We start from the raw sequence: 26692 nt of genomic DNA, 5'->3' as shown, positions 1-26692 counted from the left end.
TTTGGTGAAATACCCCCAACAAGCCCTATTGGGTAGGCAGATAAAGGGGGCGTCTAAACCTACTAAACGCCTTATAGCTTTTATATTCACAGCTGCTAAAATTGCGATCGCCCGCTCCTGGCGCTCTCCTGTAATACCGCTTGAACTGCTCAAAGCTAGGCTGACCTGGATCATGATCAATGAACGGATGGTGGCGCTACTTAATGATAAAATGCGTTTGTTTGATAAGACCTGGGAGCCTTGGCTCAGATATTTGGCAGGCCCCCCTTGAGGGGGGAGTGCCGTTGACCCCTCGGGGGCTTGGAGGTGTGAAAAGACCCTGATTGGGACAGACGGACCTGGATGCAGACCCCCATTTTTACCCGCCACTACTAATCTCTTCTCCTACTTCTTTCCTTGCTATTGCCTTGGCCCTTGCGGGCTACCTGGCCTCTTTCTCTCTTTCCTTCTCTTTTCCTCTGCTCCTCTTCTCTTTCTTTATTTTATTTTTATCCCCACTTTATCATTTTTACTCCTTACAGTGCACTGCCGGAAGATCAATGCCTCCCTCGGCTTGAGGTGTGGTGGTGAGGCCGGGGGTTGGGGGCCGCCTCCCTCCTGGGGCGCAGTGTGTTCCTGTACGGGGCGCCGGGGGGGGGGGCCCGGGCCCGCCAGCCAGCCTGGTGGCTGATTGGGGGCTCTACTCCGTCCCTGACTTGAGTCACCATTCCATGGCTTACTCTGTTTATATGGTGTTTCTTAATCCTGCTATATATGTGTCGGTTGTTCTTCAAATTCCGTCTCCCCACTGCCACTAATATCATCTCTATCCCTCCACCACCACTGATGTCATTCCTATCCCTCCACCACCACTGCCAATGATGTTCATATATCACCATTGAGTATTATTGTATGTCTTACAACATACACCTATATATATATTTTTTCTTCAATCACATTTAATATATCACTGATGTCATCGCTACCATCTCCATCACCACCGCCACTGATGCCATTCCTATACCTCAATCACCACCTACACTCATGTCATCACTATCCCCCGATGTCATCCCTATGTCCCTACCTCCGCTGTCATCCCTATCCCCCGCACAACCACTAATGTCATCCCTATCCCCCGCACAACCACTAATGTCATCCCTATCCCATCACCACTGCCTCTGATGGCATCCCTATCCCCGCATCACCACTGCAACTGATGGTCTTCCCTATCCCTCCATCACCACTGCCACTGATGTCATCACTATCACCCCATCTCCACTGTCACTGATGTAATTTCTAACCCTCCGCCACTAATGCCACTAATGTCACTAATGTCATCCCTATCCCCCCATCACCACTGCCACTGATTTCATCCCCATCCCTTGTACTCCCAGTGAAAGCAGCCTAAGCATATGTGAAAGCTGCATGGAAGGCTCAAACACATAGAACAATCTAAATAGACAATGAAATGATAAAACCACAATATGGGCTCTACGTTTTATTACACAAAATGTAGGCAATGCTAACAAAAGCCAGTGTTGCATTTTACTCTTACAAATGTATTCCTTGCATAATGCATTAGAGTTTTACAAAGAAAGCAGAATATGACATACAGAGCACTGCCAGTGTTTTCTATACTCATTGAAGTCTGCTGCTTTCCTGAATGGGCGCTTAATGTAGCTCATTCTGTCTGCAACAGGGAAGGGGGAGAAGGGGGGGGGGGTGGGTGGGAGGAGGAGCTCTGTGTGCTGTGTGAACTCTCGGGAACAAGCGGAGAGGGGCGAATCCAGGCGCTCATTGTCGGTATGACACCTCAAGAAAGTCTGTAGACCCTCCCACAGGTAATAAACTATATTTTAACAGAAACAGTGCACTTCTCAGAGGGCAGGAAAATTGGTAGATGCTAGCAGCTTATCAGGATTAGGATTAAGCAAAAAAAAAAAAAAAAAGGAAACCAATACTTTTCTTTTAAACCAGGTATTGGTACTTTTGGCAATGTGGGCAGGTGCCAAGTCCTGCTGGAAAATGAAATCAACATCTCCATAATGCTGGTCAGCAGAGGGAAGCAAGAAGTGCTCTATAATTTCCTGGTAGAGGGCTGCGCTGACTTTGGACTTGATAAAACACAGTAGACCAACACTAGCAGATGACATGGCTCTCCCAATCATCACTGACTGTGGAAACTTCCCACTGAACCTAATGCAACTTGGATTCGGTTCCCTGTCCACTCTTCCTCCAGACTCAGACTATGATTTCCAAATGAAATGCAAAATTTTTCACAGTCCATGATGACTTAGGGGGTCATGTCATCTGCTAGTGTTGGTCCACTGGGCTTTATCAAGTCCAAAGTCTGTGCAGCCCTCTACCAGGAAATTCTAAAGCACTTTATGATTCCCTCTGCTTTGCAGCTTTATGGAGATGCTGATTTAATTTTCCAGCAGGACTTGGCACCTGCCCTCACTGCCAAAAATACCAATACCTAGTTTAATGATCATGGTATCACTGTGCTTGATTAGCCAGCAAATTAGCCTGACCTAAACCACAGAGAGAATCTGTGGGATTATGTCACGAGGAAGATGAACAATGAGCTGAAGGCCACTATCAAAGCAACCTTGGCTTCCATAACACATCAGCAGTGCCACAAGCTGATCTGCTCCATGCAATGCAGCACTGAAGCAGTAATTCTGGCAAAAGGAGCCGTACTGAGTGCATACTATAGTGTACAGGGACATACTTTTCAGTAAGCCAACATTTCTGTATTACAAATACTTTTTTTTTTTTATTGGTCTTATGTAATATTCTAGTTTTATGAGACATTAAATTTTGGGTTTTCACTAGCTGTAAGCCATAATCATCAAAACTAAAAGAAAGAAATATATCAATCTGTGTGTAACGTATCTATACAAAATATATCAGTTTCACTTTTTGAATTGAATTACTGAAATACATTTATTTTTTGATGATATTCTAATTTTATGAGATGCACCTGTATGTCATTTGGGATGTTTATAGATTATATATTTGTTCACATTTATACAATATAAGATGATGTTGAAACAATTTGTCAAGAGTCTGTAATAGTGAGCCCTTTGTAGATCGCCAACTTGGGGGGGCCAAGTCAAGGCCCCAGCCTGCTTCTACCAGAGGCCCTGATGGTGGGGATGGACTTGCAGCAAGCTGGAAGCAGATCGTGGCCCCCAGGTACACCCAGCTGAAGATGCAGAGACCAGCAGCAGGAGACAATCAGGAATCCAGGAGACAAGCTTAGGTCAGAGCGGGTAGCAAACAAGCACAGATGGTAAATGAAGCCGGGGTCAGTACACAGGTAGTCTGATACAGTATACACAAGAGACAAGCGAACAGGACTTCAGAGAACTGTAAAGTTGCTCAGGCAAGGAGCACTGCACTGAGCATGTGTATATATAGGGAAGAAAACAAGGAGGTGACCCAGGGAGTAAAAGAAGGGAAAAGGATATAAACCCACAGTGGAGCAGGCAAAGCCGAAAGGTGAACAGAGAAGCCAAACACCACATGTAAAATGGAGTCACAGATCTGCAGCAAGGAGGTAAGAATTTCACAACAGAAATCTGCAGGCCTCCCAATCCGTTTAGGGCCAAGCTTTAGAGGAAACTTTTGCTCAAAGGGTTTCACCAAATAGGGGGCAGAAACATCTGTAGAAGGAGGCCAACATCTTCCCTCAGGACCAGTGGCATGAGAAGTAAATTTCCCAGCGGGTACTCTGAGACAGATATTCTTAGCAGAGAGACAGACGATGTTGCCAAGCAGAGATCTGGGACTCATGCCGTGCAGACGATCTGTAGCTACTTTGTACTTGGAAGCTGTCAGATGCGAGTTCTTGGAAACATCTGCCACCAAAGGAGCAAGAATGGGAAAAGATAAGCCAGGTGCTTGGGCTTGAGCAGACACCAGTAAACAAGATGAAGGGTCTGGTGAGGTGGCTGGCAGAGAGAACACAGGAGTGGGAGTGGGGGCTGTTAGCAAAGGTAAGAGAATAGGAGTTGAGGCTTTAGTTTGTACAGTGGGCTTGACAGACCGTGCTGAACAGGAACCTGGGGTAGGCACTAAAGCTACTAATGTGGGAACCATTTCAGGGTCCAAAACAGCTGCTGGGGGGATGTCAGCAGACAGGGTACATGAAGCTGGGACCCCAGGTGGTACAGAGGTCACAGATGTTGGGGCCTCTGCCCATCCAGAATATAGCAGAGCTGAAGCTCTGAGATGTAAGCAAAGGAACTGGTGGTTTAGGCAGCAAAGAGGGTAAGTAGGCAGGGGAGCAGCCTTTTTATAAAATACATCTGAGAAGGTCTGATAATGTTAAAGGAGCATCAGAGAGGTAGTGACCTTAGCCACCGATACAGAGAGAGGTGGAAGCACCTTAGGGAGACAAGTCTGATAGCATTGGGTGCCCCATGGCAACCCCTGACCAGAGTTCCAATCTAAATATGGCAAATGTTTTTGCAACCACGGCAGTCCAAGAATAATGGGATTAGAAAACTTAGGAAGGATCAGGAAGGAGATTTTCTCATGATGAAGAACACCAACATGCATAGATATGGGGGTAGTTTTAAATTGTTTGGGTCCTAAAGCTAAAGTAGAGCCATCAACTGCAGATACAGAGAGGGGCTTTTCCAGGGGGATTGCAAGAAATGCCCAATTTAGCGGCCAAGGACTGCTCCATAAAGTTTCAGGCTGCCCCAGAGTCCACATATGCAGCTACTTGATAAGAGTTCAGGGCCCAATAAATAGAGACAGGTAAGACAGATTGAGGGAAAGTGACAGAATTCAGTTTCTGGTCTAGATCACCACACTCCGAGAGACTTAGACCTGAGAGTTTTCCTGCACAGACAGGACAGGACGTTAACATGTGAACGTAAACTCCGCAGAAAAGGCATAGGCTGAGTTTGAGGCGGCGCGATCGCTCTTGTGGCATGAGGCGTGGCATGAGGCATGTCTGACCTACCTGCATGGATTCTTCAGATGCCAGCATAGATGTAAAGGAGCTTCCTGGAAATTAGGTGCTAAACGATCCAGTGGGGGGTGACGTGGACAAGCCCTTTCCAGACCTCACTCCTGGAAGCCGACATCGATTTGGATGGCAAGGGCGGTCAAGACATCAAAGATGGAGGGTATGCTTCTGCCAGCAAGTTCATCCTTTATACGATCTGCTAAATCCATCCAAAAGGTTGCAGTAAGGGCCTCATTATTACATGCTAGTTCCAAGGCCAAGGTGCAAAACTGAACTGCGTATGATCAACAGTCATATGTCCTTGACGAAGCCCAGAAGTGCTCCAGCAGCGGATGAGGCCCTGCCGGGCACATCAAAGGTCTTACAGAAAGCTTGCTGGAAGGCGGGAAGACATGGTAATGCATATGGGCATACTCACGCATGCACATGTGCTGTCGTGAATTCTCGTGCGCGTTGGTGTACGTGTGTACCTGTGATAGATGCTGGCGCCAAATGGGCTATTTAAACCTGGCCAGTGCTCAGGATCAGTGCTGCTTTGTCTTTCAACCATCCCTGTATCCTGTTATTTTCTTTCCTGATTTCAGTTGCGGACCAGGCTTGTCTGATCACTCTTTGAACTCCGCCTGCACCAACCCCAGCTTTTCCTTGACCTCTGCTTCTGTCTGCTCCATTTGCTTCTCTTCCACTGACTGGTTCCTGACCCGGCTAGTACCCAGACCGCGCTCTTGCCTGCTCCTCTGTACCCGATCTTTCTTGACAGCGTATAACCCAGTTTGCCTAACTCTGCTTCCTGACACATCCTGCTGTGCTTGCTGTTCTATAGTTGGCTACTAGTGTATGCCTCACCAGCCTGTCATCAGTACCAGCCTACTTCAGTCTGTCATCCACCAGGTGTCTACAAGCCCGCCTGCTTTACTGGAGACTACTGACAAACTCTCCTGCCTGGCATAAATATCCGCTCTGCTACTGGCAAGACCTACAGGCACTCGTGCCACTTGCACTCCTGCGCCTTCTGTTCACACTACCAGGGACCCTGAGTCAGAGGTGTAAAAGAGGCCTTCCTCATCATTTCAGGCTCTGCTACCAGGTACATGATAAACTGAAGGGGCTTCATCTGTGATCTGCAGTCTAAAAAGAAAAAGGACCAAGATCCTGCCCTTGAAATCAGACATGATGGCAGAAAATGCCTCTTTAGATAGGTAGAAAAGGGGGGAATTTTGGGACTTTAAATGAAACCCAGGGTGGGAATGCCGTGCGTCTCCATCCCTAATATGCGGAATAGGGATAGGTAGAAGGCTATGCGGATGAATGGCCAGTAGAGTGCCAGAAAAAGTGGGGAATCAGACTGGGAGCAACCATCCAAACAGAAGGTACAATGGCCCTGTGGAGGGAGTCTACCACTCTCCCTGGAGCCATGAGCTTAGTCTAGTTAGCTGAGTAAGCATGGCCCTCTGACCTGATCCCCCTGCCCCTGCACTTGTGATCTGTCTTATTGAATGCAAAGTGTTCCCAAAGGGAACAACAACATTCTGTGCTGTGGAGAAAAAAGAGTGAAACCTTCTGTGCCAGGAGCTTTAGGATGCTGACTCCAGAAAGCATCCAGAGAGTGCTATGCTGGAAAATAGGAGCCAGGTAATGGCTGAAAAATGTGTGCAAAGAGGATGAAAAGTGGCACACGCAAGCCACTGATAATAGAGCTGCTGTTCAGGATCAGAATCATGCCCCATTCTTGCTTTGCCCAATAGACATATCTCCCATAGAATTCTTTAGGGCCATGGCTCTGTCATTGGCAGACCACAGTACTGGACCTGTATAGAACCCTGCAGCTAACTCAATATGATGCAACGTGTACCAAGATTAGTGCCCATGCAGGATCCAGTACCTGAAGCGACAATACAAGCCAGGTTCTGAATCTTCTCTAGGCAGGGTCTGGGCACAGTCCCCCAAAGCTCAGCCAAGGGAGTCCACCAATCGAGAAGCTGAAGAAAGAAACTACAGTGGCTATGGTACAGCCAATAATTTTAAAAGAATAACCTTTGAAAGAAAAAAACATTCACACTCCCCACTGAGAGACATTATCTCTCAGTGGGGTGATGATGTCTAGCAAAAAACTGAGACTAGATGGGAGTAAGGGGGAGTTTACACAGGGGATGTCCCTGCAGTTTTCCTTTTTTGCTAGTATCCAATCACCTGAAGGTAGCTGTAACCTATATATAATAACTAAAAACCTGTGTCCTGTACTGTATGGTTAAGATTTTTGCTATGCCAATATAATCTATTTCTTGGAGTACAAATTACAAGTCCCAACCAGATTAGTTAGCTCAGTTCATTTAGTAAATGAAGGCAAAAGGAGGCATGGCTAACCATGTGAAAAAAAACATTTGACAGATGGGACCATGAACTGTTTGGCAAGGATCTGTGCTTTGAAACTTCCAAACTTTGTTAACCACGGTCTACAATTGAACTAGCTGTCAGTTTTGATTTTTCATTATGCAAATGTATGTGCATGGAGGTGCTGGTTCTCCAGCTTCAACACTTTGATACAGAACAAGTATGCAAATAAGATAAGCCATTACTGTGACTTTTTAATTAACATATTTGTCACAGGTCTCTAAGTATGAACGACCATTTTAAAGAGTAGCCTGTCACTTAGCATTTTTAGAAGATGGTCATAGATGCCTTATATGCCTCAGAAAAGGTTTTGGAGGGCCTACACCAATATAAAAGAATTATAGGCATCTGGTTTAGAAGACCATCTTGTGAAACTGACAAAACTGCAAAAAAAATTATATTTTATTTGATATACAGTAGCTCTGCCTTGTATGCTTAAAAAAGGAAAAAAAAATACCTGTGGTACAATTCCTTTAACAAGGAGGCTGGGACTTAGCGGAAGACAGCATGATCCATTCAGAGCAAAGAATTGTTTGACATCCTCCAATCCATTCTTAAGCATTTCCTATGCAAATAAACAACCATAAAGATTATTTAAGTCTTCGAAGGCTCTCATTTATCAAAATCATGGTATTAAGCACTAGGTAAATTCAACTTAACTTGTATTGTAATACTGATGGGCTAATTTTTGCTACTCATCCAAGTTACTTTTTTTTAGCTCTTGACTATAAAGTTATTTTTTTAAAATAACAAACATGTTATACTTACCTGCTAAGTGCAATGGTTTTGCAGAAAGCAGTACTGATCCTCCTCTTCACGGGTCCTCCGCTGGCTCTCTCGGCTCCTCCTCTTCTCCATGTGCCACCATAGAAAGCTGCATCCTATGGTGGCACACATACAGGCTTGATTTTAAGCTAAGTTGTGTGCATCTATTGACACAGTGTGACTCGGCCCCACCCCCCGCTCCCTCACCTCTGCATTTTATTACCAGCCAATCGTTACCGATGCGGACTCCATGTCCAATGAGGAGAGAGAGCAGAGCTCTCTGCTCCTCCTCTCCTCCATGTGCCACCACAGGAATCTGTATCCTATGGTGATGCACGTAAGGGCTTGATCTCAAGCCAGGTTCTGTGCGTCTATTGACACAATGCGACTCGGTCCCACACCCAGCTCCCTCACCACTGGATTTGATTGACAGCAGCTGGAGCCTATCGCTCCCACTGCGGCCTCCATGTCCAATGGGTTGAGAGAGCACAGAGCTGGATTAGGATCGGGCTTAGGTAAGTTTTTGGGGGGGCGAAAACAGGTTTTTTACCTTAAAGAGTTACTAAACCCAGGACCCTGTGTTCACTATACCAGGTCTCTCACAGTACACAGAACATGAAAATATTTTAGTAAATATAAGTTGCTAAATACCTTTTTTAATCAGCAGATACGGTAGTCTTGTGACTTCTATGAGTGCCTGGTTAAAGCTTGTAGGAGGAGTTTTCATTCTCCCACGATTGTCAAATGGGAATGCAGGACTCCTGACCCTCTGTCTGGACAGTGCTGACCAGCCCTAAGCTGCTCACATGCACTCTCCCAAGAAAAAAAAGCAATACAAAACAAACTGAGCAGGTGCAGCCTGTCCCCTAGCTCTGTAAATATCAGGTTATTTTTTTGGAGACAGTGGAAGAAGGCGATGATCAAAGAAGACATGATCGAACAGCCTTTTTAAACAATGCAGAGGATTAACCCCTTAGGTTCTGCAATGACTATAACAAGCATGCTTTACTACATATACACACTGATTTTACTGTTGTGGGTTTAGTAACACTTTAATGCCGAGAATGCATTAAATTAAAAAAAACATAAGGCCTTTTACAACCATTTTAATATACCCTGGAGAACTGCAGAATATATTTGGATCAGTAGAAAAATATTTTTCAATATTACATCACAAGTACCAGTGAATGTGTCTACATATTATTGGCTTTCTTTTACTAAAATATTAGTATACATAAGTGGCCATAAAGCCCCAAATGAATTGTACAGTTTCTTAACATTCACTGTCAATAGTAGCAAAGCATTGGTAAAACAGTCAGCAACTGAAGTACATACTGTATATATAGAAACTGATGAGACAGTATAAACCAAACCAGTTATGGTGATAACAATTTAAAGTAATCAAAAGTCCTGAATTTTAATTAGTGTGTAGCACAGTAAAGCCTTCTTAAAATAGAAGGTATCCACAAGTTTCATTCTATCACAAATCCACAAAACAAGAGAATTATTCAATTCCGTAAAGTAGACTGAGCTATGCAAATCATAGTTTTTTGGCCCTCTGGCCAAAAGCACATCCAGAACCGCTGGTGTATAGTGCAAATCTAGCCTAATATTTTAGAGCTCTTTATTCCAAACTGCATACAGCTGTTTTAGCTAACTGTGCAGTGTATGAAAACCATGGATTCTATGCATTAGCACTAAGCTAATAAACCTAGTACACATACCCTTGTGATCTATCAACCCTTGCTGTATCAAAAATGTTTGACAGCACATTTCTCTAAGTTTCGCTTTGCAGACTTTGCACCTTCTGGAAAATTTTTGACTTGTCACTGGAACATGAATAAAGGGAAAATCAAAGAGGAGATTTACCTTTCACATCCTGTTTCTATCTACAGGGCAAGAGGTGAAGGGAGATCTTCCCAATGGAACACAGATTGCAATTAAAAAAACACAGGAAAAGGACATGGTTCTTCTTTTGCAATCAAAAGCACTATTAAGAAAATTTTTTTTTTTTTTGTATTTTTGTCTGTTGGTTAATTCTTTATAGGTAAATAGGATATAATTGAAAAAAAAGGTGAGAACACACATGAAAAAGTCAAGCCAAATTTGCATACAGGGAAACTACTTTTCTATAGCTGCCTATTTCAAGCCTGGGTCTCTAAGTGATCAGACACTTAAGGTTGCGCTTAACTTTTCTATAGCTGCCCATTTCAAGCCTTCGTCTCTAAGTGATCAGACACTTAAGGTTGCGCTTAATGTTCAGAAAAATCATTAACTTGTCCCCCACTTCCCTTCCCAAAAAAGGAAAGGAAGTTAAAGATGGTATGTAGCTATGCATAAAGAAGAAAAATAAATAAGTATAAGTATTTTACCCCTCTGGCAGATGGAGCACCTTCTCGGACTTTCTGTGCCAACCTTGTTAATATATTAACAAGCCAGCATTGGCGATCAAACTCTTCTCTTAGACCTTTCCCACAACAGCAAAGGAGAGCAGCAAGCAGGTACTGATAGCGAATGCTGAACTGAGAATCCTTCAAACAGTCCTTTAGAAGCCTGTGTATCACAAAATAAAAAAATCAATATATATACAAATCAGAATTGCAATATTTTGTTCTATTGACAACAAAGTATATGAGATCATGTGGTAAAAAACATATTGGGTGGTTGCACATCAAGGGGGGAGCTTTCAAAGACTCAACCTTCTTGCCAAGTGTGTTTAAGCGCTTTTCTGCAAACTTTTTTTTAGCTGAAAGTTCTTTAAAGCAGGTTTCCAAAACAGGGGTTTCAGCATCACATCGATACATTATTCAGCCTCCAGGATAACTTTGGCCTGCTCAAGTCTAAAGTCTCTCTCCCACAGACAAATGTGACTTTACATCCTGGCTACTAAATTGCTCAGTTTGGGCTGTACATGTACTCTGTAGCATTGTTTCTCCCTGTGCCAGTGTTCTGCACTCTCATTACATGGCAATTTGGGGGGGCAACAAACAGCTGACAATAAGTCACACACCTGTTCAGACACTGTAAACGAAACCAGCTCTCTCTATTTTACTGAGAGCATCTTGACACAGTTACATCTGTTTATCTGTCAGTCCATTATTCTGATTCCTTTTTTTGTATCTAGTGCATTATATAATATTCTTTACATTATAATAAAATAAGAGAAACTGGAATTGGCAAAATGGACTTTGACACCTCCAAAAAGCCTCCGTAATTCTCAAAATCACTCACTACTTTAAAAGGATAACTAAGCCCAAGAACAAAAATGCAATATGTTGCAGTTCACAGTCCTCAGATGTGCTGGCTGCATTCTTTTTTTCTTTCCAAGCTAAGAACATTTTCAGTAAATAAATATCTGTTCAGGCCAGTTTACACTGAATCACACTGGAACCCATGCATTCCCAATGCAATGGGATTTGCAAAACTGTGTTTGGGGTGCCATTAGCAATATATTAGCACCTACAACAGATTGCAAGGGCATTCAATTCCAGCACAGTGCAGGAAACACGCACGGAACATACCTTTCCAGCACCACGTTCTGGTGTGAACTGCACCTTAATGTTGCATGAAATTGCAGGGTCTGTACTTCACTTCCTGTGATCTTTACTAAAGAATATCTGCCTCCCTAGTTTACACTCTGTGCACACTTAATAGGCAAGTGAGTATTTTGACCAAATCAAATCATTTGGTGGAGGGGGGATTCTAGTGCAGGGTTTTTTAGAGGTTGGCCTTGGCCCTTTAGTTCCAGGGAAGGTAACTCTTAAGGTGTCAGCATACCAAGACATTTTGGACAATTTCATGCTCCCAACTTTGTGGGAACAGTTTGTGGCTTGCCCCTTCCTGTTCCAACATAACTGCGCACCAGTGCACAAAAATGGATTTTTGTAAGATCTTACCGTAAAATCCTTTTCTCTTAAGCTCATTGACAGACGTAGTCCTCGATGATTCAACACACTCGGGTTATGCTGCCCTCTACAGGAGTAGGACTAGACAGGAAAGAAAACACTCTGGCCACACCTTAGGGGCAGTCCCAGAGGGTATATCCTCTCTCTCTCTGCTACAGCAAATCAGTTATGTCACAAAGCAGTGTTTAGAGAATTTAACCCAACCCAACTCAAAATAGAGGGGCGGGTACTACGTCTGTCAATGAGCTTAAGAGAAAAGGATTTTACGGTAAGATCTTACAAAAATCCATTTTTCTCTGTCGCTCATTGACAGACGTAATCCTCGTTGATTCAACACACTCGGGACGTCCCAAAGCAGTACCACAAATGAGGGGTGGGAAAATGGAAATTAAATCCAATCTAGAAGGCCCAACCGGTGCCAACTAGAAGTCTTCAATGCTCATCAATCAAAGATGAGACTCAACAGAAAATTCCAACAGAAAAAAACCCTCGAGGTAGACCACCGGTCTCCTCAAATTGCGGCCTGCAAAACCTTGCGGCCAAATGAGGCATCCGCCGATGCCATCACATCAATCTTATAAAATTTTGTAAAGGTATGTACCGACGACCAGGTGGCCGCCTTACATACCTGGACCACTGACGCCTGATGGCGGAAGGCCCAGGAAGTACTGAGCGCTCGAGTGGAGTGCGCCCTAACAGGGAACGTGGACTCCGACCCTTAATAGAATAAGCCTGTACCACCGTCTGTCTAATCCATTTGGAGATAGTCACGGTAGATACAGGCAACCCCTTTCTGGGGCCATCCGTGATCACAAAAAGTGAATCCGTCTAACGGAACGATTCCGTAGCTTTCAGGTATACCCTGATTGCCCGAACCACATCCAAGGAATGCAACACATGTTCCCGATGAAGATTGGGCTGAGGACACAAGGAAGGTAGTACAATATCTTCATTCAGATGAAAGTCTGAAACCACCTTTGGAAGAAAGGATGGCTTAGGATGAAGAACTACCTTATCCCTATGAATCACTAAGTATGGGGACTGGCATGACAATGCAGCCAGTTCTGACACCCTGCGTGCAGAAGTGATAGCCACTAAGAAGGCTACCTTCTGGGATAAAGTCAGCAAGGGAATCTCCCTGATGTTTTCAAAGGGAGGTTTCTGCAGAACCGACAAAACCAAATTAAGATCCCAAGGCGGTAAGGGCGCGCGGACTGGTGGAGCCAGGTGCCGCACCCCCTGGATGAAATTCCGCACCAAGGATTTTGTAGCCAAAGGCTTCTGAAAGAAGATTGCTAATGCTGAAACCTGACCCTTGATGGTGCTCAAGGCTAGTTTCTGCTCAACCCCCTTTTGCAGAAAGGCCAATATTCGGGTCACCGAATAGGTACGTGGAGGAATTCTTAACGATTCGCACCACGCGATATAAGTCTTCCATGTGCGATAATAGACCTTGCTGGAAGTAGCTTTCCTTGCCTTAATTAGAGTAGGAATAACTGAAGCTGACAAACCTCTGTCCTTTAATACCTGGGTCTCAATGGCCAGGCCATTAAAACCAGCGACTGTAAAGCACGATGGAAGATCGGTCCTTGAGACCGCAGACACTCTCTGAGAAGAAGTTCCCAAGGAACGTCCGCGACTAGCATGTCCAAGTCGGCCAGACCGGCTTGAAGAGGCCATCCTAGAATTTCCAGGACAACTGGCGCTGACTGGATCCGAACCAGGCTGCCCTAGAGCTATCTGGCCCCGGCCATCCGTCAAAGTCTGATCGTTCTCTGTTCCCACACATTTATCAGACACCTGATTCCTATCAGGAGTGGTGATTTCTCCTGGTTGAACCACAGGGACCGAAGTCACCCGGCTAGAGGCTCCTTGGTCTGTCTGTTCAACCGGATCCGATTCTTGTGGGGAACTGAGGCTAATCTTTGGAAAAGGTAAAGAAAATGATCTGTTCAGGGAACGGTAACTACCGCTCCCTGTAGTACTTAGATATTGGAAGGGATGAATCGCACCGGTAGCAGTGGTCGATGCTCGATCTAATGCCCTGAATACCAGTGAAGACGTCCCCCCACCCTCAAGCCGGGTGGGGGCGCACCTTCAGGCTGTGTAGTCCTTTGCTTCAGGTTTGGCTGAGTCGGTCTTTTGTCTGTCCGACCAGCCCTTCTTGAACCCTCCTGGAGGAGGCTTGAAGATCTCACAGGAACACTGGAGAAAAAAAGCTGTCTAAAAAATCTTTTCTAAGAAAAAAATCCTGCCAGGACCGTAGAGACCAGCAAGGTATCTAGGTCCTTACTCCTAACTAGACAGAAATAAACTGATTTGCTGTAGCAGAGAGAGAGAGGATATACCCTCTGGGACTGCCCCTAAGGTGTGGCCAGAGTGTTTTCTTTCCTGTCTAGTCCTACTCCTGTAGAGGGCAGCATAACCCGAGTGTGTTGAATCAACGAGGGCTACGTCTGTCAATGAGCGACAGAGAAAGCAAGGTTAATAAAGACATGGATGAGCGAGTTTGAGGTGGAGGAACTTGACTGGCCTGCACAGTCCTGACCTCAACCCGAAAGAACAACTTTGGGATGAATTAGAGCAGAGACTGCGAGCCAGGCCTTTTTGTCCAACGTCAATGCCTGACCTCACGAATGCACTTCTGGAAGAATGGTCAAACATTCCCATAGACACACTCCTAAACCTTGTGGACAGCCTTCCCAGATGAGTTGAAGCTGTTATAGCTGCAAAGGGTGGGCAAACTCAATATTGAACCCTATGGACTAAGACTGGGATGCCATTAAAGTTCATGTGCATGTATACTACTACTTACAACTGGCTCATACTTCTCAATACGTCTCAAAAGGGGTCTCAGTTGATCATACTATTGCAGGCACACTATACCCCAGTTAGGCTTCACCGGAAGGGTGGGCTGGCCGACCCGGTATGTGTGAAATGTAAACGAGCCCCGGGTGACCTTATTCGTCTTTTGAGGTGATGCCCAAAACTTCACTAATACTCGCATCGAGTCTTAAGTATACTTAACAGAATTTTCTAGGTCTCTGTCCCCGTGCAGCCGACTCACTGTCTCCTGGGCATTCTTGAGGAGGTCTTCCCGGAGGACGCAACGAGACTTGCTTTCTCTAGGGTCCTGTTCCAGGCATGGAAGGTTATACTTCTTGGCTGGAAGTCGGAGACCTCTCCTTCTATTAAAAGGTGGGTGGCTAGCATGGGCGATACACTTATACTAGAGAAATATATCTACCAACATAGAGGTCGGCCCCATAAATTCGAAAAACTATGGTCTCGACACTCCTGGAATGTCCCCCGGGGAGCTGGTAATGCAGAGGCTCTTGCAGTGATATGTGTTGGGAGGATGACAAGTGGGATTGGAGGGGTACTGGGTCCCATGGGTGTTTGATGACTCTTGGATCCCACCCCCGATGGGTAGTTACCTTTTCCATATATTGTGACTCACATGCACATTCTTTACCATGAGCTGAGTGGGTGGCCAGCTGGAGGCAGTACTAGACATTACCATGGAAGAGGTGATGAGGTTTTGAGACTGTTATTTTGTTTTGAGCATTCTTTCATGTTTTGGATAGGTTGCCTATGTCCAGATACACTTGATGGAATTGTTTATGTCCTGCTTCACGTATGTACAATGTTTCATGATCTGTACTGTGCTTTATTTTTTTCAATAAAACTTTTCTTATTTAAAAAAAAAAAACAGTTCATGTGCATGTAAAGGCAGGTGTCCCTATACCTTTGACAATATAGTGTATCATGACACACAATTTTTTTTTTCTAAGTACCTTATACCTGCATTACTGTTGTGTGGTCACATGATCGTTACCTGTTCTTTGGCATCTGCAGGTAAAGATCTTTTGGGAGGGACTTCTATTACTCTACTGATGTATGCTCTCTACAATGTTTATCTGTGTCTACACATATAAAAGAACATCCAGGTAGCAGTGACCATAAGCAACAAGCTCATACTGGAAATATAAACACTTAACTCTAAGAGAGCAAATTTTTCAAGGAGGGCTGCTCTTCAAGACTTAGACTGGGAGGGAATATTGGCATTGATGAACACAGAGCAGAAACGGGAATTCTTCAAAAAGACTGCAGGTGAACTCACTGCAATGGGTAATAAATTTAAAAGGCCAAAAAAAAAACCTATGTGACTCACTGCCAAAGTTAAAAAGAATATAAATAATAAGGAAAAAGCTTTAAAAAAATCTAAAAATGAAGGAACACTATCATCGTTCAAACGTTACAAAAAATAAAACAGAATATGTAAAAAGGAAATCAAGGCCGCAAAAATTCAAAACAAACGACAAATTGCAAAAGTAGGACAAACCCCCAAAAATTCTTCAAATCTATTAATAGTAAAAACATCAAGTCTGAGCATGTAGGCCCTTTACAAAATAATCTGGAGTGGATGACTGGGGACAAAGAGAAGGAATATTTATTAAATACATTCTTCAACTCTGTGTATACAAAGGAGCATGGGGGAGCTTATGTCCATAATGTGGATGGTATTGACACAGCCCCAAATGATCCACTATGTCTCAAAAGCGATATGGTACAGAAAAATGTAGACAGAATAAAGGTGGATAAAGCACCTGGGCCAGATGGCATCCACCCTAGGATTCTGAAAGAATTGAGCTCTGTCATTGGTTCTAATTTTTAGGGACTTGTTAATGACTGGAATAGCACCACTGGATTGGCGTAGGGCCATTGTGGTGACTATATTTATAAAAGGATCAAAGTCTTTACCAAGTAACTACAGACCTGTTTAACTTCTATAGTCGGGAAGATACTGGAGAGTTTAATAAAAGACCACATAGATGAGTTCTTGCTGGGAAAAAAATATTTTAAGCATCAGTGCTGCATATTAGTGCCGCATATTAGTGCCACCCCATCAGTGCCTCCTCATTAGTGCCTCCTCATTAGTGCCTGTCAGCGCGGCCTCATCAGTGTTCATGAGTGCAGGAAAAACGTATCTATTTACAAAATATTATAACAAACATAAAACTTTTCTGTCTTTTTTTGTTTAGCAAAAAAGAAAAAACCTTGCGGTGATCAAATACCACCAAAAGAAAGCTCTATTTGTGGGAATAAAATGACATAAATTTGGTTTAGGTACAGTGTTGCATGACCACGCAATTGTCATTCAAAATGCAACAGCGCTAACAGCTATAAATTGGCCTGGGCGGGAAGGGGGAAAAGTGCCCGGTATTGAAGTGGTTAATAATAGCATGCAGTGCCAAGCTGAGGTTTCCAAAGTGAGCAAAGTCCTTTCTTGTATTAAAAAAGGTATGGACTCCAGAGAGAGATATCATTTTGCCCCTGTACAAATTAGTAAGACCTCATCTGGAATATGCAGTTCAGTTTTGGACACCAGTTCTCAAAAAAGATATCGGGGAACTGGAGAAAGTGCAGAGAAAGGCAACCAAACTGGTAAGAGGCATGGAGGAGTTCAGCTATGAAGAAAGATAAGAGGAACTGAATTAATTCTCTCTTGAGAAGAGTAGATAAAGGGGGATATGATCAACACAAACAAATACATAGGGTGTCCATATAGTGAACTTGGTGTTAAGTCATTCACTTTAAGGGCATCACAGGGGGGGGGGGGGGCACTCTTTATGTCTAGAGAAAAAAAGATTTCATCTCCAAATACGTAAATGTTTCCTAACAGTAGAAAATGTGGAATACACTCCCTCAAGAAATGGTTCTGGCCAACTCAGTAGATTGCTTTAAAAAAAAAAAAAAAGGCCTGGATTCTTTCCTAAATGTATATAATATAACTGGGTACTAACATTTATAGGTAAGTATAGTAAGTTGATCCTGGGAATATCCGATTGCCTCTCAAGGGATCAGGAAGGAATTTCTACCCCCTGTTGTAACAAATTGGATCATGCTTTGCTGGGGTTTTTTACCTTCCTCTGGATTTACCGTGGGTATAGGATTATATGTTTAGGTCTACTTGGTTGGTGGAAGACTGGAGGGTGAGAACGTCAGACTGGGGGCTGGCTGGCTTCCATGCACCTCTTAATCCTTTCAACTTTCATTTTTTCTGATAAAGGGATGGAGACGCTGGGCATTACCTGCTGGTGTCTCACTTAAAGTCCGACATAGCCTATATTCTTCATATAACCAGGGATGGAGGTGCCTTGCCTACAGGCTGGTGCCTCACTTAAAGTCCCACCGTGCGATTTTCGTGCGTTTTTGGTGGATGCAGTCTGATTTGACCTCAGATTTTCATATACAGGGATGGAGACCAATAGCAAGACCTGCTTGTGTCTCACTTAACCACTTTACGACCAGCGATGTAGACCTACGTTGGCTGGCTTTGCGTGGTTATACCGGGATGATGCCTCTAGCTAGAGTACGTAAGTCAGACTGGTGCTAGTTGGAGTGTGCTCTGGTATACGTATCGTTGTTTGGTGGTATCCGCTGTTCCTAAACCAGTGAGGAGCAATCCTTAAGGCTTACATAGCACTACGGTTTGGTGAGTAGGGGACCGAGAGGGGAGCACCTACTCATATTTTGAGAGCACCGGCACTTTGGATGTCTCATCCTCACTAAACAAGCACTGAGCACTTTTGTGTGGATTTAGTTTTTGCACAGAGACTGGCACCTAGCACTTAGGAATATTATATGAACTTTTGTTACAGACTTTTATGAGTTTGGTATTTCTTTTATAATTTATCACTGAAGCACTGGACAATTTAATGTTATATATTGCATTTATTTTATGCATCACATTTATATGCTTTGAGATGTATTGTATTGTCATGGACTCATGTAAGGACTCTTTCACACGGGCGATCCGATCAGATCCGTCTGTCAGTTTTTTAGGCGGATCTGATCGGATCCTCCATGCAGCTCTATGGGGCAGCGGGTGTCAGCGGAGGTCACCTCCGCTGACACCCGCTGCCATCCGCATCCGATCCTGTGCTGAAATCTGGACGGATGGAAACCCTATTTTTCCATCCGTTCAGTAATCGGAGCGGATCTGATGAGAGCGGACAAGCGGTCCGCTCTCCTCCGATCCCCCATAGAGGGCAGCGGGTGCTGAGACACCTCCCTCTCCGCTCTGCAAGCGGAGACGGAGCTGTCATCCGCCCGGCTCAGCGGGGATCGCGGATCGATCCCCGCTGAGCAACACTGATCCGCCTGCGGAGGCGGATCGTGTGAAAGAAGCCATAGGGTTCTTTCACACGGGCGTTCCGTATGTCCGTTTTTCATACCATCCGTTTTTCGGATGAAAAACGGACATAATGTATCTCTATGCAAATCGGATGATCATCCTCTGACATCCGTTTTTTGTCAGTTCAGTTCAGTTCAGTTTTTTTGAACGGAGGAGAACCCTATTTTTTCTTCCTTTCAAAAAACGGAACGGAAGCAATAACGGATGTCAGTGGTGTCATCCGCAGACATCCGTATTTACATAGACATGCATTATGTCAGTTTTTCATCCGCAAACGGATGGGATGAAAAACGGACATACGGACCGGATGACACAAGTGTCATCCGTGTCCGTTACAAAAAAAAAAAAAGGACCTGATCGGGCAAAAAAAAGGAACGCCCGTGTGAAAGAGCCCTTAGTCATTTATGAATTAATTCAACACTAGTATATCACTTTATTTATTTACTAACACAGATTATTTATAGTGTGGTTGAGATACCCATTCTTATTATATAGTACACTGAGCAGCGCTGATACACTATTTTTCTATTGATTTTAAAGGCACCCCCCTTTTATCAGCAGCAGCCACTATAATTGATATTTATTGATATTTATTGTATATACATTTTATCCTAAGCGCTGGCACTTTATATTTATGACCTGCTTGTGTCTCACTTAAAGTCCCAAATACTTTATGAAATTAGGGATGGAGGCACTGTGCTTTACAGGCTAATGCCTCATATAAAGCCCCAATCTGTGTTTTATACTGCATCTGCCAAGGGGATGGAGGTGTATGCTTCTCAGCTGGTCCTTTTCAGTTTGTACCATCGCTACAACATCGCTATTAGATTTTTGATATATTAGACCAGTCCTAGATGGGAGCAGGTTGGGGGAGGTTTGGGCTGCCAGCCCTACACCTGTCTCCCATTTATCCATTAGCAGCCATGTGCTTCCATTGTGGAGACACTTAAAACAGAAAGTGTTAGGACTGCAGGTAAAACAGGGTGCCGTGTAGTGGCCCTGCAGCTTACACATGCGTTTGCAAATGCGTGTCAACTAAACCCCTGTTCTTTATTCATATCATGAGACAGGTCTACTTGGATGGTGGCAGACTGGAGGGTGAGTACATCAGACTGGGGGCTGGCTGGCTTCCATGCACCTCTTTTAATCCTTTCAACTTTAATTTTTTTAGGATTATATGGGGTTTTTTTTGTTTTTTTTGGTTGAACTAGATGGACTTGTGTCTCTTTTCAAGCTGACTAAATATGTATATAACAGCCCTAATTAGTGCTGTGCCAGTCACATGAGTAAAAAAAAAAAAAAAAGTTCAGAAGAGCAATTGAAATTTGATTATGAACATAAAATTACTGTTTTAAAGTCTTTTTGAAAATTTGCCATTTCTTTTTTGTGTAAATCGATGCCGATATCCTCTCCCAGTCTAAATCCTGGAGAGCAGCCCTCATCCCTGGAAAACTTGCTCTCTTAAAGTTAAGTGTTTTTATATTTTCTGAATGCGTCTTTTGCTTACAGCTAACATTAAATTAAATGATATTATGGTCACTGTTACCCAGATCTTCTTTTATATGAACATTATTAATAAGCTCGGCATGGTTTAAGAATACCAGGTCCAACAGAGCATTATTTCTAGTGGGGACCTCAATAAACTGTACCATAAAATTGTCTTGTAATAGGTTTATACATTTTTTCCCTTTAACTGTTCCAGCAGTCCCATTACTCCAGTCAATGTCTGGGTAGTTAAAATTCCCCATTATTATCACTGTCCCATCCCTTGCAGCCACTTCTATCTGTGCCAGGAGCTGAGTCTCCACCTCCTCATTAATACTGGGAGGTCTATAACAAACTCCAATGATAATCTTTGTATTTTGCAGACCAATGTACATTTCCATCCAACCAGTGCCTGAAACCACAAAGCAACCCCAAAACATCAGTGAACCTCCACCATGTTTGACTGTAGGGACTGAATTATTTTCTTTAACCACTTACAGACCAGCCTCTGTAGTTTTACTGTGGCAGGTCGGCTCTGTAACACAAAACGGTGTACCTGTAAGTCACTTTGTGTAGCAGATAGTAAGGGGGGCACGCGCGGATGGGCTAGAGGGGGAGCCAATCAGCGGGTCCGGCGGAAGCGATGTTCGCCGGGCACCCACGATAGCTCCCCATGGAGACAGAATGGCGGTCTGCCGATGTAAACAAGGCAGACCGCTTTTCTGTCAGTAATCATCACAGGGGTCCTGTGTTCCTCCTATTTATGAACACAGGTCTCTGTGTTCATCCAGTGAGTCCATCCCCCAGATAGAAAGCATCCCCTAGGCTCATATTTAACCCTTTGATCGCCCCTGATGTTAACCCCTTCCCTGCCAGTGTAATTAGCGCAGTAACAGTGCATATTGTTTAGCACTGATTACTGAAATATTGTTACTGGTCCCCTCAAAAGTGTCAAAAGTGTCATTTAGGTGTCTAATCAGCCCGCCGCAATGTTGCAGTCCTGCTAAAAAACGCTGATCGCCACCGTTACTATTAAAAAAAAAAAAAAAAAAAAGACATAAACCTTTCCCTTAGTTTGTAGACACGTGCAAACCAATCAATATACACTTATTGGCATATTTTTTACCAAAAATATGTAGCAGAATACATATTGGCCTAAATTGATAAAAAAAATTAGATATTTTTTTTTGTTAGGGAATGTTTTATAGCAGAAAGTAAAAAAAATGAATTTTTGTAAAATCTTACCTATAAAATTCCTTTCTCTGAGTCCTCCGACAGTCGCCGCCTCCTCTAAGTCCTCACTGATGGGTATTGTCTTCCTATCCGTAGGAATAGCTAGGCATATAGACTTAGTCCAAAGACAAAAGGCATTAGCATATACACAGCCACGGGGGCTGTCCTATTCGGTCAATACCCCCTTGCATCACCACTCCCAACTCAGTTTGGTAGCATATCAGTAGGTAATAAGAACCCCAAAAGAGGGGCGGCGACTGTCGGAGGACTCAGAGAAAGGAATTTTACAGGTAAGATTTTACAAAAATTCAGTTTTCTCTTACGTCCTCCGACAGTCGCCGCCTCCTCTAAGTCCTCACTGATGGGATGTCCCAAAGCAGTATAGATATTAGGGGTGGGAGACGCAACCGTAGAAAAGGCAACGCAGTACCCACATCAGAGAAAGGAATCTTACATGCAACGTAAGAGAACCAACTGGGCAACAGAAAAAAAACAATGCTCAACAGGAGCAACAGCCCAGGAAAGCAAATGCCAACAGCCAGGGACCCAGAGAAAAAATTCAAGGGTCCATCATGGCACTGCCGCACTGAGAACTTTACGGCCAAAAGAAGCATCAGCTGATGCCAGAAAGTCTACTTTGTAGAACTTGGAAAAAGTGTGCACAGACGACCAAGTCGCCGCCTTGCACACCTGGGCCACCGAGGCCCGATGCCAATAGGCCCAAGATGCACTCAAAGACCTGGTAGAGTGCGCCTTAACAGGGAAGGGCGGAACCCGTTCCTTCAAGGCGTAAGCCTGCTCAATGGTCTGTCTGATCCATTTGGCAATAGTTGCTGCAGACGCAGCCATGCCCTTCCGAGGACCCTCAGGAAGGACAAAGAGGGAATCCGTTTTCCGAAAGGATTTCGTAGACGACAGGTAAACCCTGATCGCCCTGACAACATCCAAGGAATGCAAAGCAATCTCCTTTGGATGCTTAGGCTTCGTACAAAGCGAAGGCAGAACAATGTCCTCATTAAGGTGAAATTCAGAGATCACCTTGGGAAGGAAGGATGGGGGTGGACGCAAAACCACCTTATCCTCGTGAATGATCAAGTAAGGGGAGCGGCAAGACAACGCCGCCAGCTCCGACAACCTGCGAGCCGAAGTGATCGCCACTAAAAAGACAACCTTCTTAGACAGCAGAGGCAACGATATCTCCCTGATGTTTTCAAAGGGAGGACGCTGTAACGCGGACAGAACCAAGTTCAAGTCCCATGGAGGTAAAGGCTCCTTCCTGGGAGGAGCCAGATGTCGCACACCTTGAATGAAGGTGCGCACCAAAGAATGAGACGCTAAAGGGCGTTGGAAAAGAACAGCCAGTGCAGACACCTGGCCCTTCATTGTGGCCAGCGCCAGGCGCTGATCCACTCCAGACTGGAGAAAAGCCAAAATTTTTGACACAGAGTAAGAACGAGGGGAGAACCCCCTGGACTCACACCAGGTGAAATAGGCTTTCCAGGTACGGTAATAAATCTTACCAGAGGAGGATTTTCTAGCCTTGATCAGGGTAGGAATAACCTCAGGAGATAGACCCTTGTCCTTCAAGACCTGGGTCTCAACAGCCAGGCCGTTAAAGCCAGAGACTGTGAAGCAGGATGGAAGATCGGACCTTGAGACAGGAGATCTTCCCGCAGAGGCAGACGCCACGGAGGCGCCACTGCCAGGCGAACAACGTCGGCGTACCAAGACCGGCGAGGCCAGTCTGGCGCCACCAGAATCACCATGTGCGGTTCCGAGACCAATCTGCGAAGGAACCGGGACAGTAACTGAATTGGAGGAAAGGCGCACATCAGACGATACTGATGCCAAGGGGCCACCAACGCATCCGCGCGTTCTTGCCACGAACCTTCCCACCTTTTGATTTAGCCGGGATGCGAACAGATCCACGTCTGGGGATCCCCACTTCGCACACAGCATCTGAAAGACCTCCGGGTGTAGGGACCATTCCCCCTGGTCCAGGGTCTGGCGGCTCAGATAGTCTGCCTGCCAATTCTCCACACCCGGAATGTGAACTGCCGAAATCGCCGGGACATGAGTCTCGGCCCAAGACAGAATGTCGGTCACCTCCCGGGCTGCTCGAGCACTCCTGGTGCCCCCCTGGTGGCTGATGGAAGCAACCGCGGTAGCATTGTCCGTCTGTACGCGAACAGGCAGGCCCTGGAGACGGTCTGACCACTGGAAGAGACAGAGTTTTATTGCTCGTGGTTCCAGCACATTTATCGGGAGGGAGGATTCCTCCTCCGACCAAGTGCCCTGGGCAGACAGGTTGCCCAGGACTCCACCCCAGCCCGACAGGCTGGCGTCCGTGGTAACCACTGTCCACACCAACGGGTGGAAGGACTTGCCTTCCGCCACCGACGGGGACTGGATCCACCACAGAAGAGCCAATCTGGTCCGGCGACTCAAGGAGACATCCAGATCCAAGGACTGAGGAAGTCCGTCCCACCTGGCCAGGATCTCCATCTGGAGAGCCCACGTGTGGAACTGGGCAAAGGGAATAGCCTCGAAGGCCGACACCATCAACCCCAGGCCCCGCATGCAGGTCCTGAGTGACGAGGACGGATTGTCCCTGAGGGACCGGATTTCGTCCCACAAAGTCCGGAGCTTGTCCTCCGGCAAGAATACCTTTGCCTGAGCAGAGTCCAGAACCATTCCCAGATAGGGAAGGCGAAGCGACGGAGACAACGCTGATTTTTGAGTGTTGATGGTCCACCCGAACTCCTGGAGCGTCTGTACCGTGATGGACAGATCGCGCACAAGGTCCTGACTGGCACGCGATCTCAGAAGTAGATCGTCCAGGTACCCCAGGACCGCAATGCCCTGGGCCCGCAGCAGGCCCAGAACCGGTGCCAACACCTTGGTAAACACCATGGGTGCCGAAGCGAGACCGAACGGTAACGCCACAAACTGGTAGTGGTCCTCTGCGATAGCGAACCGAAGGTACAGCTGATGACCCTCGAAAATGGGGATGTGCAGGTACGCATCCTTCAGATCTATCGAAGCTAGGAATTCTCCTGGACCCAAGGAGGCCACTACCGAACGGAGAGACTCCATTCGAAACTTCCGAACACGCGCAAAGCGGTTCAGTGCTTTCAGGTCCAGAATAGGACGCACTTTGCCCTCCTTCCTGGGCACAGTGAACAGATTTGAATAAAACCCCCGAAACCTGTCCCGATGAGGCACCGGGACAATCACCCCCTGAGCAAGCAGGTCCTGCACCGCTTGATGCAAGTCCTGCAAACGCCCCGGAAGCAGATGTAGATTGGAGGGAAAGAATCTGTCCACCGGCCTGGAAAGGAATTCGATCTTGTAACCTGATCGAACGATTTCCTGGACCCACCTGTCCGAGATCCGGAGCAGCCAAGGCTGGAGGAAACCGCACAAACGTCCCCCCACCCCAAAAACGGGTGAGGGCGCCCCTTCAGGCAGAGGCGGAGTGACCCGCCGAGCCGGCATTGCCGGTCTTCTGCTTACCCGCCCAGGGTTTCTTCTGATTGCCTTGGGCCTTGAAGGGCTTGCCCTTGGATTGGTTCCGAAAGGCACGAAAGGACCCCTGATTTGATCTAGGCGCAGAACCCCGCTTGCCACGGAACGACTTGTTCTTCGGGTTCTGGGGTAGCATAGTGCTCTTGCCCCCCGTGACGCCTTTTACCAAGGTATCCAACCCCTCGCCAAAAAGGCGAGAGCCAGCATAGGGAAAATCAGCAACAGTTTTCCGCGAGGACTGGTCGGCCGACCAGCTCTTCAGCCATATCAGTCGCCGGTTAAGTACCGCGACACTCGAGAGGCGAGCCACCAAGGGGGCCTCATTCAGGGCTGCATCACACAGATACATGACTCCTTGGTGGATCTGGTTCACCATTTCCAGTCGTGCAGGCGGCACGTCATCAGACACTAGGTTGCTTCTAAGCATCTTAATCCAATCAGCCACCGCCTGAGCCACCATAACGGACGCGAAAACGGGTTTGAGCAACGAACCCGCCACCGTATAGGAATGGCGGGCTAGAGACTCCAACCGCCGGTCCGTGGGATCCCGGAAAACCGGGGTATCCTCAGTAGGAACCAAGGTAGCCTTGTTCAGCACGGCCACAGTGTGATCTACCTGTGGAGGCACACACCATCGCGATTCCGTAGCCGGCGCAAAAGGATAAAGCAATTTGAACCGACTAGGTACCAGGAATGGACGTTTTAACGTGCGCCACATTTCATTAACAGTGTAATGAAATTCAGCAGGGCAGGGAAAAACCTGCACAGACTTGCGGGCCCTGTGCGTCCCAAAAGAGGACACAACGCCCGGAGGACTTGGCTCGTCCTCCAAATGTAAGGTAGCCACCTCACGGCTGCATCCCTGCAGCGAACAGGGATGGGTCATTCTTAATGCCAGGGCGAACCATAGCTGAACGCTCGATGGCGGGCTGGGGGTCCATCTGACCCTCTGTGCCCTGGAGAACCAGGGCGGCTGTCCGAATCCCAGCACTGCATGATCCATCTTCATCCGAAAAATTAAAACTGAGTTGGGAGTGGTGATGCAGGGGGGGTATTGACCGGATGGGACAGCCCCCGTGGGTGTGTATATGCTATTTTTGTCTTTGGACTAAGTCTACATGCCTAGCTATTCCTACGGATAGGAAGACAATACCCATCAGTGAGGACTTCGAGGAGGCGGCGACTGTCGGAGGACGTAAGAGAAATATTGTTTTTTTT

At 45.7% G+C, this 26692-nt stretch overlaps 1 protein-coding gene across 1 annotated transcript in view; it reads right to left on the bottom strand.

The window, feature by feature from the left end:
* PIK3C2B (phosphatidylinositol-4-phosphate 3-kinase catalytic subunit type 2 beta) overlaps nucleotides 1-26692 on the bottom strand; it is an 858553-nt gene that overhangs the window by 186492 nt on the left and 645369 nt on the right. The window contains exons 19-20 of the mRNA XM_082244643.1: nucleotides 10495-10675; nucleotides 7815-7922 (exon numbers count right to left, since the gene is read on the bottom strand). Of these exons, the coding sequence (XP_082100769.1) occupies nucleotides 7815-7922; nucleotides 10495-10675 (289 nt within the window). The remainder of the gene's footprint in view (nucleotides 1-7814; nucleotides 7923-10494; nucleotides 10676-26692) is intronic.

Source organism: Pelophylax lessonae, assembly GCF_965119305.1.
Source record: "Pelophylax lessonae genome assembly, chromosome: 2".
NCBI classification, from domain to species: domain Eukaryota; kingdom Metazoa; phylum Chordata; class Amphibia; order Anura; family Ranidae; genus Pelophylax; species Pelophylax lessonae.
Note: the sequence above shows the minus strand (reverse complement) of the source record. Positions and strands in the feature narration are given on the sequence as shown.